General features: G+C 46.6%; 1 protein-coding gene across 1 annotated transcript in view; it reads right to left on the bottom strand.

The window, feature by feature from the left end:
• Nucleotides 1–7,195, bottom strand: part of Nceh1 (neutral cholesterol ester hydrolase 1) — a 45,477-nt gene extending 38,282 nt beyond the window's left edge. Inside the window, exon 1 of the mRNA XM_048347112.1 lies at nt 6,885–7,195. Within this exon, the coding sequence (XP_048203069.1) occupies nt 6,885–7,022 (138 nt within the window). The 5' untranslated portion in view covers nt 7,023–7,195. The remainder of the gene's footprint in view (nt 1–6,884) is intronic.
• Between the last annotated feature and the right edge of the window lie 6,135 nt (nt 7,196–13,330).

The following is a 13,330-nucleotide window of genomic DNA, read 5'->3' as shown; positions in this document are numbered from 1 at the left end:
TTGGTATCATGGCTTCAACTCCACCTCCTCTTGCTTATGGCTAGTGCTCTACTACTTGTACCATACCCCCAAGTCCAGCTTTTTGTTGGTGGTTTTGGAGATGGAGTCTTTGTATGAATTTGGTTTTTATTGGGGTGAAGGATGTAGGAGGAGAAATAACACCTTCCCTTGGGGGATGTGGACATGGAGTCTTGAGAATTTGTTTCCTGGGCTGGCTTTGAATGGTGATCCAGAGCTCAGCCTCTTTGAGTAGCCAGGATTACAGGTGCGAGCCACTGAGGCCTGTCTTACAATCATTTCTTATAGCTATTCAAAATTTATCAGTGTGGGCACTGTATGTGAAACCCATCTGGATAACTTTACACGCCGGATGAATTTTGTCATTCAGTCCTGTGATTCCCGGAAAGTAGAACTGTCACCGGCATCAGTACAGTGGGCCTAGGAGCAGGAGCAAGAAGCTCAGCAAGGGGGCTCCATGCCAGCCCCTGGACCATGGAATCAAGCGATCTATGGGAGGCACTGTCTTTCCAGGAGCCTGAAAGGGTTTTGAGCTGACACAGAAGTAACGATGCCAACCGCTGTTGGTTGTAAGTTCCTAACTAACGCAGGTGGCAGGGGTGAAACCCTTCACCACGCCCCAGGGCTATGTAAGTCGTTTTATTTTGGTTTTGGTTGTTTTGTGCTGGGCCTGAAGCTTGAACGGTTTCATTCCTGAGCTTTATTTTTGCTCAAGGTTAGCACTCTACCATTTGAGCCACAGTTCCATTTCTGACTTTTTGGTAGTTTATTGGCAACACATTTCCATGGCCTTTCCTGCCCAGGTTGGCTTTGAACCTTGGTCCTCAGATGGCAGCCTGCTGAGTAGCTAGAGTTATAGGCATGAGCCACCAGTGCTCAACTCTAAAATCACAATTTCAAGTGCTCCTATCTCTTCTGAATAGCCTTTTTTTTTAAATTGCTATTGCAGTTTTGTGGCTCAGGCTGGCCTGGCTCTTGTGACGCTCCTGCCTCAGCCTCCTAAGTGCTGAGAAGGCAGGTGTGTGCCAGGGGCTAGCCTCGTCTCACCACTGATGCCCCCCGAAGTACCTTTGGTAGGATCTGTGTGTGTGTGTGTGTGCACCACTACTGAGGTTTGAACTCCAGCCCTCACACTCTTGCTTGAGTTTTTTGTTTATAGCTAGAGCCACCTCCAGTCCAACTTCAGGTTGGCTAACTGGAGATAAGAATACCGTATATATACTGAGCAAGGAGTCAAGAGGACCCATGGGGCAGACTCGGGGCTAACTGGGTGAATGGTGACAATCACTCTGCCAGAAATCTGTCTGAGGTTGGAGACCAAGTGTGAAGCCTTGTCACTACCTGTCAGGGGGACTGGTCTTAGGCTAGTGTTCATCAGTGTCTCCCCCACTCTTTCCCCATCCAGCATGCTCTCACCGGGATCAGTGCTTCCTAAAAATCATCTCTGGCCTTCAAGTTTGCTTTCTTAAATGCCGTTCTCTTGTTTGCAGAGAGAAGGAATGTTCTTGGCTTATGGTATAGATGAGAGGTATAGTGTCTGCCTAGCGTGTACAAGGACCTAGGTATGGTCCCCAGCATGGGGGAAAAAATCAAACCCACAAACATTGCTGACAAGGGCAAAACATAGATTTGCTGATGTGATCCTGCTGCTCTCATTACCCGAGCCATGTTTCACTGTGTTAAGGGGATTGTGTGTGTGTGTGTGTGTGTGTGTGTGTGTGTGTGTCTGTGTGTCTGTGTGTCTGTGTGTACTGGAGACTGAACTCAAGGTCTGGGTACTGTCCTTTTCACTCAAGGCTAGTGTTGTACTGCCCATACCACAGTCCTACTTGTAGCTTTTTGGTGATTAATTGTAGAGATAAGGGGTTTAGGGGCTGGGAATATGGCCTAGTGGCAAGAGTGCTTGCCTCGTATACATGAAGCCCTGGGTTCAATTCCCCAGCACCACATATATAGAAAATGGCCAGAAGTGGCACTGTGGCTCAAGTGGCAGAGTGCTAGCCTTGAGCAAAAAGAAGCCAGGGACAGTGCTCAGGCCCTGAGTTCAAGGCCCAGGACTGGCAAAAGAGAGAGAGAGAGAGAGAGAGAGAGAGAGAGAGAGAGAGAGAGAGAGAGAGAGAGAGAGAGAGAGATAAGGGGTTTAATAGACTTTCCTTTGGACCACCCTTCCATCTCTGCTTCCTAAGTAGCAGGATGACAGGCATGAGCAACCCAAGGACTGGCAATGACAATTTAAAAGAAGCAATTATGTAGAACATTTGTGTACTAGTTTGAAGTCAGCTTTTACAACTTCCCTAAACACTTATTTCCTCTTGTCTTCTGCTCTCCTGTTTTCATAACCTTATTTCCTGGTCTTTCCAGGCTTACTTTCATATTTTGTGTTGGTCCTGAGGCTTGCACTGAGGACCTGGGTGCTGTCCTTGAGCTCCTGTGCTCAAGGCTAGTGCTCTACCACTTGAGCTATAGCTCTACTTCCAGCTTCTTGATAGCTAATTGAAGATAAGAGTCTCATGGACTTTCCTGCCCAGGCTGGCTTTCAACCATGATCCTCAGATCTCAGCCTCTTGAGCAGCTAGAATTATAAGGATGAGCCATCAGCCCCTAGTCAGAACTTTTCTAATGAGGCCTCGGCTGCAACACTGAAAGTTGCCTATATTATCCCCTTGGACTCTTAGAGCTGAATTATCAACCAAGTATTCTGATAAACTCTAAATAAAATGAGAATAGGCTCATTTCCAGCAAACATAACTTGAACAGTTTAAACAGAATACATTATAACAGCAATGAATTTTCAGTTACTTTTTAGATTAATGGTTTTCAAGTTTTGTGGCAACTGAAATCACCCCCAGGGGTGGGGGTGTTAAACACTGGTAAACGTATTTTTCTCTCAGAGATTCCAAATAAATTTGGCATTGTGTGTATGTGTGTGTATATGTGTGTGTGAAAGAGAGAAAGAGAGAGAGAGAGAGACAAAGAGAGAGAGTATGTGTGTCTGAGACCAGAGCCTCAGAATTTTTTAAGGGTTCCTAGGGAACCCCAAGGTAGAATCTAAGTCCTGGATGAGTTGAGAGCCACCATACAGCTTCTGCTTAGCTAACATCGGAGGACCCAGGAAAGTAGCACAAACAGAATCCCCGTAATCTGCCTCTTGCACAAAGGAGGTAAGGAAGGAGTAAGGGGAGGCATCTGCTAAGGACAAGAGGATACATCAGTGCTCATGTTTCTGGGGGTATTTTTTAGGGGGGAGGGGACTTGAACTCAAAGCCTGGACACTGTTTGTGCTCAGGGCTGGCACTGTGGTAGAGCCACAGCTCTACTTTCAGCTTTTTGGTGGTTAATTGAAGATTAGAGTCTCATGGAATTTCCTGCCCAGGCTGGCTTCCAACCCCTATAATTCAGATCTCAGCCTCCTAAGTAACTAGGACTACAGGCATGAGGGAGCCATCCGTGCTAAATTTTCTTGATGCTGGGTAGGGGCAGCTGTTGGGAAGTAGGCCATGCTTCATCTCTTAAATGGCTTCAACCACTGAACCAACCAAATCCAATCATTTGATGGAGAAAGTTTATGCCATGCAATTTAATGTAGCTCTCTCTAAGTTTCAATGATAGAAATTGCTCCCAGTTTCTCCCTTCTGCCCTCACATTGCCATTGGGGATGGAAGGGGGGCCTTGCACTTGCTAAGCAAGCACTCCACAAGTGAGCTACATCCCCAGCACCAGTTTACCTTTGGTAATCTTAAGGAACCATTAGGGACCATGGGCAATCCCACAGATTTTCCCAGAGTCCCTAATGGTTCCTTAAGGACAAGTTGTAGAATAGGTACCAGACATTTAAATATACTCCCTGGCCAAGGGTAGCTCAGCTGTACAGTGCTTGACTGATGTACATAAGACTCTGGCTTTGATTAAATCCTCCCTCCTCCCCTGGCTCCATGGCTTAAACTCAGGGCCCTGGCTCTCTCATTTGGCTTTTTCACGTAAGAGTGGTTTCAACCACTGGAGCCATACCTCCACTTCCTCACCTTTGGTAGCTCACTGCAGATGAGGGTCTTTCAGATTTGTCTGCTCAGGTGGGTTTTGAACTACAATCCTCCTAGCCTCCTGAGAATCTAGAATTACAGGTGTGATCCACCAATGCTTGGACAGAATATCCTTTCTTGTGGTCTTAATGATCTTGTCAGTATTTCACAATTCAGAAGTGAGAAGAACTACTCCTCTGTAAACTGATAGATGGATTCTTGATCCACTGAGTCAGGTAAGGACACCTGTCACCTCATCTACTGCTAGGTACAGCCCAACCCCTTCCCCATTCCAAACACCAACCCAGGACGCTATAGGAGACCCCACATAACCCTGCCCTCCATGCCCCAGCAGTCTAGATGAGTAAGAAAAGCTAGTCTCCAAACTTGTTTTTCCTAAATTATATAGGATAAGGAAGACTTCCTTGGTGGCCTGAAAACTCAGAATAATCTGTTGCCAACATGCAGCTTCTCCTTTCCTGTTTTCCTTTTCCTTTTGTCAGTCATGGGGCTTGAACTTGGGGCCTGGGTGCTGTCCCTGAGATCTTTTGCTCAAGGCTAGTACTTTACTGCTTTGAGGCACAGGGCCATTTCCAGTATCCTGGTGGTTAGTTGGAGATAAGTCTCATGGACTTTCTTGCCCAGGCTGGCTTTGAACCTCAATCCTCAAATCTCAGCCTCCTAAGTAGCTCAGGAGTACAAGTAAAGCTAGTGGTACCCACAGTGTTGAGCTCTTTCCCTTGTTTTGAATGCACTATAGGTGCCCATTTAATCCATCTCGGTAAACACTAGTTTTCTCCAGAACCTAGGAAAGGTGTTGATTCCACATTATATACTTCCAGGAGGAAAGTGAGAGATTGCAGGCTGCTACATAAAGACTGAATTTTTGGTAGCAATGCTAGAGTAGGGGTCCCCATTGCTTCTTCATGCCAACATTTTGGTTAGCAGCAGGAAGCAAGATGGGAGTCTGTAACTTCAGACTTTCCTTAATAAAGCTAGGCCTTGGAGTTGTAGACTATGGCTGGATTCAACCACTAGGTGTGCAGTAGATTTATAATAGGGCAAAGCTACAAATCTTACCCAAAGTGGACAGGGAAAAAGAATATAAATCATTTAGAGAATCATGATTTCTCTCCCTGCAAAAATAACCTAGATTATCCAGGTGAAGGCAGCTCATGCCTGTCATCTTAGCTTCTCCGGTGGCTAAGATCTGAAGATTACAGTTGTTTTGTTTTTGTTCTTGTTTTTTTTTTTTACCAGTCACGGGGCTTGGACTCAGGACCAGAGCACTGTCCTGGCTTCTTTTTGCTCAGGACTACCACCTGAGCCACAGCACCACTTCTGGCCTTTTCTACATATGTGGTTGTTGAGGAACCATGTATGCAAGGCAAGGACTCTACCACTAGGCCATATTCCCAGCCCTGAAGATCACAGTTTTAAACCAGCCTCCACAGAAAAGCCTGTGAGACTCTTCAATTAACCACCAGAAAGCCAAAGGTGGAGTTGTAGCTCAAGTGGTAGAGTGCCAGCCTTGAGCAAAAAAAGCTAAGAGGTCCAGTGCTGGTGCCTCACACCCCAAATCCTAGCTATTCAGGAGGCTGAGATGTGAGGATCATGGTTCAAAGCCAGCCCTGGCAGGAAAGGCCCTGAGACTCTTATCTTCAATTAATCATCAAGAAAGCAGGAAGTGAAGCTGTGGCTCAAATTGTAGAGTACTAGCTCTGAGCACAGAAGCTCAAGAACAGTACCTAGGCCTTGAGTTCAGGCCACAGAGCAGACAGACGGACAGACACACAGACACACACAGACACACACAGACACACACACACACACACAGCACTCAGGGATAACACCCAGGTCCTGAGTTCAAACCCTAATACTGGCGCACTCTCCTCTTCCTCCCTTCCCCCCTGCCCCCCTCCCCCCCCCCCCACACACACACAAGAAGAGTTTAGATAAGGCAGTCTGTTCAGAAACACTATCCACTCACAGGGCTGGGCCTTGGATTCAGACTGCAGTTCTGTTACAGGAACACAATACCTCCTATCATGGAATAATCCAGAACAGGATACATTTTCCAGGGGAAAGGGAGGGGAAGGGGGTGTAGAAACACACTCCCCTGCATAGAGGAGAGCAAAGTTACCCTTCCGGGTGAAAGCCGGGCTCCAGGCTAAGGCAAAGGTTAGCTATCTCCTTGACCCTCAAGGACGGAAAACAAACGCTGCGAGGCGAGCAGAGGGCAGCCCCGGCAAACACCTCCAGGACCTCTACCGCCCGCCCGCCTAGCCTTCCGGCCGCCTTGCTAGGGCTGAGAAGTGGCACCAATGAAACCGGGGTCCCCGGAGCCCTTCCACTCCAGCTCCCCTTTTCTGCATTGCTGGGAGCCTGAATCTGTTTCCCAACATTTAACTCGTTCCCTGCCGGCCCCAGTGGTGGTGATTGGTATGCAGGCCGGTGGTTTCTAAGATGCTTGAGGGCTTTTGGACCACTCGAACCAAGAAGGGGGAGGGGGAGGGCGTTTGGGGGAGGGGAGAGGGACATTCGGGGAGGAGAAAGGGTGCCGAACAGCTGTCAACTCCCGTGCACGAACTTCACCCCTGGCACGAGACACACTGATCTGGCTTGTCGATTGCAAAGAGGGGCGAAGGGGGCTGCCCCGAAAATTTCGGGCTCAGTCACCTTTAAAGGGAGATTGGAAAATAAAGGGAACACAAACACGCGTTCTCCGTGCAACACGGTGGCGAAATTCTGAGTCCCCAGTCCGTCCGTCCGTCCATCCACCCTCCCAGCCAGGCAACACCGCTCACACGGGGAGGGAGAGGGGAGCAGCGCCCGGCTGCACCTCACCAATTGCTGCGCGCCCCGGAAAGTCGCGTCCAGCAGCATCAGCTTCCAGGGGTCGGACATGGAGCTGGGCAGCGGGATGTAGATGTAATAGGCGGCCAGCGCCACCAGGGCGGTGAGCAGCACCAAGGACGACCTCATGGTGCCCCGGCCTGGAGAGCCAAGCGATGCCACCCGCAGCCCTCCAGCAAGTTTTCTGCCAGCCGCAGCGGCTCCGCCGCGCGTTTATGATAAGCCCGGGAGCCAATCACCGGCGGCGTCGGGAGGAAGTGGCAGCGCGGACGCGGACGCGGACGTGCCCTCTCCCTCCCCGGTGGTGCCCGGGCGAAGCTGTGCCCGGCGTCCCAGGTTGGACGGAGCCGCTGCGGGCGGCACGCAGTGCACCCCGGAGGACGCGCCTGGTACTGCGGGCGGGGACGCTGGGCCTCGCTCGGAAGGGAGAGCGGGAATCCTTTGGGGGAGGGAGAAGGGGTCTCTGGGCCAAAGTCGCGGGTCATTCCGGACTCAATATGATGATCTGTTGGAGAAGATAATAGTAAAAAATAAATAAAAACCGTCGCCCTTGAGCCAGGCCTTTAATGATCAGCCGTGGAAAAGGAGGAATTAGTAAATTTCTCATAATTCAAGCGATGGCCCATCATCAGCATCTCTCAAGTCTTGCTTTCAGATCTGATTCTCCAACAAAAAGAACCAGCGCTCTTTGCCCCAGCATCCTTCGATGCGAGGCTGATTCCAAGCTGGGACAGGCAAACTACAAGACAAAGCTGCTGTGCCAGCGGATGAAAAAAAATGTTCAATGTGGCCCAGCGCTGGTGGCTCATGCGTGCAATCCTAATTACTCAGGAGGCTGAGATACGAGGATCGCGGCTCAATGCCAGCCAGCCCGGGCAGAAACGGCCTATGTAACACTCATCTCCAATTAACCACCAAAAGCCAGAAGTAGAGCTGTGGCTCAAGTGGTAAAGGGCCAACCTTAAGCAAAACAACTCAGGGTCTTTTCCCAGGCCTTGCATTCAAGTCCCAGTAACAGCACAAAAAGAAAAAAGAAATCACCAAATCATCAGAATCACCTAGAAACCACTGAGTAACATTAAAATCCATGGGTCTGTGCCAATATAATTGAGCAAATAAGTAGGTAAAGAGAAAACAGCTTTCTTCACAATAGAAAACCATTTCTGCTAACTACAGAAAACTATGATGGAAGGCTGACCAGAAAGTGAGGGTTTGGTGAGAGATTTTTACTTTCCCCCACAAATTATTTCTAATAGTTTTTATTTTTGCCAGTCCTGGAGCTTGAACTCAGGGCCTGGACACTGTCCCTGAGCCTCTTTTACTCAAAGCTAGCACTCTACCACTTCAGCCACAGCACCACTCTGGCATTTTCTGTTTATGTGGTACTGAGGACTCAAACCCAGGGCTCCATGCATGCTAGGCAAGCACTCTATCACTAAGCCACATTTCCAGCCTGAAATAGTTTTCAATATTGGGAAGCCTGATGGCTACCACCTTTTGGTCCTCAGTGGAAGCAGGGGAAAAGGAATTTACATTCCTGCAAAGGTTAAGGGTAGGGGGAGACCTGGTACAGCTACACCAGAAGCTTAAATAGGAGAATTATTGTCTGTCCCAGGCAAAGAGACATAGTTTGAAACATATCGATGGCAAAAAGAGCTGTGGGCATGGCTCAAGTGGTAGATCACTTGTACCTGCTAGCTGAATTCAAATCCCAGTATCACCACCAAAAAGAAAAGAAAAAAAAGAAAAGAAAAAACTTGCTAGAAGGGAGGAGCGGGATTGGAACAAGAAAACTTCCCTAGAAGAATTATAACCAGAAAAATCCAGAAGGCATTGACAACTGTTTCATGATGATAGAACTGCACCAAAACCATTGCCCAAAGCCTTAAAATATCTACTACAGGAGCTGAGAGTGTGGTTTAGTGGTAGAGTGCTTACCTAGCATGCATGAAGCCCTGGGTTCAGTACCATATAAACAGAAAAGGCAAGAAGTAGCACTGTGGCTCAAATGGTAGAGTGCTAGCCCTAAGCAAAAGAAGCTCAGGAACTGTGCTCAGGCTGAGTTCAAGCCCCAGGACTGGCAAAACAAAAACAAAACAACCATCTAGTACACTGCATTATTATTCATTTTAATATAGTAATAAAAATTTAATTCTCAGAAGAGAGATGACTACAGGTACAAAACTGATATGATATTATTAGGAGAAAGTTGGTTCCCTGTTCAAGGTTCGAGGTAAACATTTGTTTGCAGGGGATACTTCACTGGTGTTTCAAATTAAAATGTGAGATTTTTATTTTCTATCTTTGCTTTTAAAAAATCTTTTTAGGAAACCGTGTATACTGGTATTGGATGCAGGAAATTGAAAGGGAATACCAAATTTGAGAGACGCAGGGTAAAAAAAGACAAACAACTACAAAAGCAATACTTGCAAAACTCTTTGGTGTAAATGAACTGAACACGGTGGCGGCGGGGGGGGGGGGGGAGGGAAAGGGGGAGGAGGGAGGGGGGTATGAGGGACAAGGTAACAAACAGTACAAGAAATGTATCCAATGCCTAATGTATGAAATTGTAACCTCTCTGTACATCAGTTTGATAATAAAAATTTGGAAAAAAAATCTTTTTAGCACTAGCCATGAGCTGAATAGCTCAGGGACAATGCCCAGGCCCAGAGTTCAAGCCCTATGATTGACATATATATTTAATTGTAGCAATTGGCTGGATGCATACTTCTACATAGATAAGGTTGTATATGCTTTTATGTAAGTATATCTGTAGGAATTTTAGAAGCTAATCTTCACAGGTAATTAAAATTTCAGAGAACTATAAAACAAGATGACTACTGGACTTGATTACTCTTTCGGGGAAATCTACAAAATAATTTGGTTTTACCTTGTAGATGATGTGTGTGTGTGTGTGTGTGTGTGTGTGTGTGTGTGTCTTGGTCTTGGGCTTGAACTGAGGGTCTATGTGCTATACCTGACCTTTTCTGTTCAAAACTAGCACTGTACTTCTTGAGCTGCAGCTCCACTTCTAGCTTTTTGCCGGTTAATTTGAGATAAGAGTCTCAAGGATTTTTTTCCTACCTTAGCTGGTTTTGAACTATGATCCTCAGGTCTCAGCTTCCTGAATAGCCTGGATTACAGGTGTGATCCACCAATATTTTATACAAGATCTACTGCCCCATTCCTGCCACACTGAGAATATTAGTTTGCATTGTATTAGTAACTCAAAATAATCCCTCCAAAAGCTTGGTTTACCCCACAAAGTAAGGCTAAGCTAAGTAAAGCAAGCCCTCTACATGTGTTTTTAACCACTATTTTTATAAAGCTACCATTTAATTTTGCTTTAGAAGGAGAGCATACTGTATTCCCCTAAGTAAAGTACTGAGGTACCTTCAGAATTCGGAGATCACTGAGGTAATGATTACGATTCTCCATGTCTCCATACCAGGGGAGGTTGGGGGAGCTGTATCCTCTTGTTTCAATGAAATGAAATCTTTTTTTTTTTTTTTTTTTGCCAGTCCTGGAGCTTGAACTCAGAGCCTGAGCTCTATCTCGGAGCCTCTCTGTACACAAGGCTAGTGCTCTACCACTTAAGCCACAGCACCATTTCCAGCTTTGTCTGTTTATGTGGTACTAAGGAATCGAACCTAGGGCTTCATGCATGCTAGGTAAGTACTCTGCCACTAAGCCACATTCCAAGCCCTTGAAATCTTTTGTCAGATTATTGAATGTTCACTGATTGAGGAAACTAATGTAGTAAGGTGATACATGCCTATCATCCCAGCACTTGGGAGACTGAGGCAGGAGGATTGAAAGTTTGAGGCTTCAGAGCCAGCTTAAGCTACAGAGCAAAATTGCAAAGGAAAGAGAGAGAGAGAGGAAGGAAGCAAGGAAGGGAGGGAGGGAGGGAGGGGAAGGAAGGAGGAGGAAGGAAGGAAGGAAGGAAGGAAGGAAGGAAGGAAGGAAGGAAGGAAGGAAGGAAAGAAGGAAGGGAGAAAGTAAAAAGAAAAGACACACTGGTCTTTTAGTAGAGTTCTAGCTAAGTAAATTTTTAAAATTTCTTATTTCCACTGATTTTCAGACTAAAGTAAATGGCCATGGGTAACACTTAAATATATATGGTCCTGTAATCCCTGGAAAAAAATTTATAATTTTAATATAATTAGACTCCTTTGTTTTATGTACACATTCAAGAACCAGTACAGGTTCATAATCTAGGAATGAATTATAAAACCAAGGAAATGGTAATCTGTAAGCTTATACAACATCACAGTGTGTTAAAGTACCTCATCACCTCTGTGTATGACCCCATTTGTCCGGTTTGTGCAGAGAGAGCAGTAGAAGGTACAGAGACACACAGGAGACCCTTTCCTCAGGGAATTGTCTCATGAAACTACAGAAGCTGAAGAGTTGCAGCTCCTCATATCCAAACAAGGAGGACACTTGGTTTCTATTCTGATGCTGAACATCTGAGGAACTGGGAAGCCACTGATGTGAATTCCAGAACCCAAACAGGAATGGACATAAAGTTCTGATGTCCCAGAAAAGGGGAAAATGGTGCCTCAGATACAGGCGAGAGAGGGGGGAGGGGAAGAGAGGAAAGGTAAGGGAAAAGAAGAGAGGGGAGGAGAGGAGAGGCTTTAGCCACTGCACAGTGCTCACTCACACTGGGTGAGAGCGGACCTTCCTTATCAGGCCACAGATCCAAATGCCACTCTCTTGTATTGTTTGTTTTCCTTGTCATAAGCTCATTGTAGGAAGTTTCACAGTGATAATGTGCCATGCACTTATCATGTACTTTGAAGCCAGGCACCCTTGGCTCACAGTTGAATCCTAGCCACTCAGGAGAATGAGATCTGTCTGTCTGGGCAGACAAATCCAAGAGAGTCTTACCTGTGATTAAGGACAGAAATGAAGGTGTGGCTCAAGTGGCAGAACACCAGCTAAGGGACAGGACCCAGGTCCTGAGTCCAAGTCCTAGTACCCCCCCACACACACACACACACACACACACACACACACACACACACACACACACGACTTACTAATTCTTAGGTCTGCCTGGGAGAACAGCTCTCTCAGCTTCTTCTTCACCTACCTGAAACCAGTAATCACCTGTCAATCACCTGTGAGTCAGCAAAGGCCCCCAAACTCTGATGTCACTTCTTCATCCACGGAGGTCACATCCTAAACTGCCCTGGTCCCACCTCCCTTTGACAATGAGAGGTTCCCTAGGCTCTGAGATAACTTCTGCATCCCTTCATCTTAATCCCGCTCAACCCGAGTCCCCTCCTCTCTCTCTCTCTCTTGTTCTTTCTTCACTTCTGTCTCTCCATGTCTCCATCTTGTAGGGGCCATCAGTCCGCCTTCCCCCCAAATAAACTCTTCTCTACTTGACCATGTGGCAGGTTTCCTTTCCATTGCACTATACACTAACTATATTAAGACTTTTTTGTTTGCCTGTCCTGGGGCTTGTTCCTGAGCTTTTTATTTTATTTTATTTTTGCCAGTCCTGGGCCTTAGACTCAGGGCCTGAGCACCGTCCCTGGCTTCTTTTTGCTCAAAGCTAGCACTCTGCCACTTGAGCCACAGCACCACTTCTGGCCTTTTCTATATAAGTAGTGCTGAAGAATTGAACCCAGGGGCTGTACACGAGGCAAGCACTCTTGCCACTAGGCCATATTCCCAGCCCCACAAAATACATTTTTAAAAAGCCCAGGAACGGGGCTAGGAATATGGCCTAGTGGCAAGAGTGCTTGCTTTGTGTACAGCCCCTGGGTTCGATTCTTCAGCACTACTTATATAGAAAAGGCCAGAAGTGGTGCTGTGGCTCAAGTGGCAGAGTGCTAGCCTTGAGCAAAAAGAAGCCAGAGACAGTGCTCAGGCCCTGAGTTCAAGCTCCAGGACTGGAAAAAAAAAAGAATGTATTTTGTGCTCAAGGCTAGCACTCTGTTATGTGAGCCAGACCTTCATTTTTGGCTTTTTGGTGGTTAACTGGAGATGAGTCTTCCAGATTTCTTTCTTGGGCTGACTTCAAACTGTGATTCTCAAATCTTAGCCTCCTGAGTAGCTTAGATTACAGGTATGAGCCATGAGTACCAGGCACTCTATAAGAATGTTAACACAGGGTAAAGTATTTTAAAGAGCCCATGGAAGCCTTAAAATGCCTTTGATAGTCCAGGCACTGGTGGCTCATGCCTGTAATCCTAGTTACTCAAGGAGGCTGAGATTTGAGGATGGGGCTTGAAGCCTGTAGGGGGCAGAAAGGTCTGTGAGATTATCTCAAATTAACCACCAGAAAACTGGAAGTGGATCTATGGTTCAAAGTGGTAGTGCACTATCCTTGAGAGAAAAAGAACAGTGCCCTGGCCCTAAATTCAAGCCTATACAACATTTAAAAAAGAAAAAAAGTCCTTAATAAGGAAAATACTGGA

This window comes from Perognathus longimembris, chromosome 5 (genome assembly GCF_023159225.1).
Source record: "Perognathus longimembris pacificus isolate PPM17 chromosome 5, ASM2315922v1, whole genome shotgun sequence".
In the NCBI taxonomy this organism is placed as follows: Eukaryota; Metazoa; Chordata; class Mammalia; order Rodentia; family Heteromyidae; genus Perognathus; species Perognathus longimembris.
This window is presented reverse-complemented; position numbering and strand designations above follow the sequence as displayed.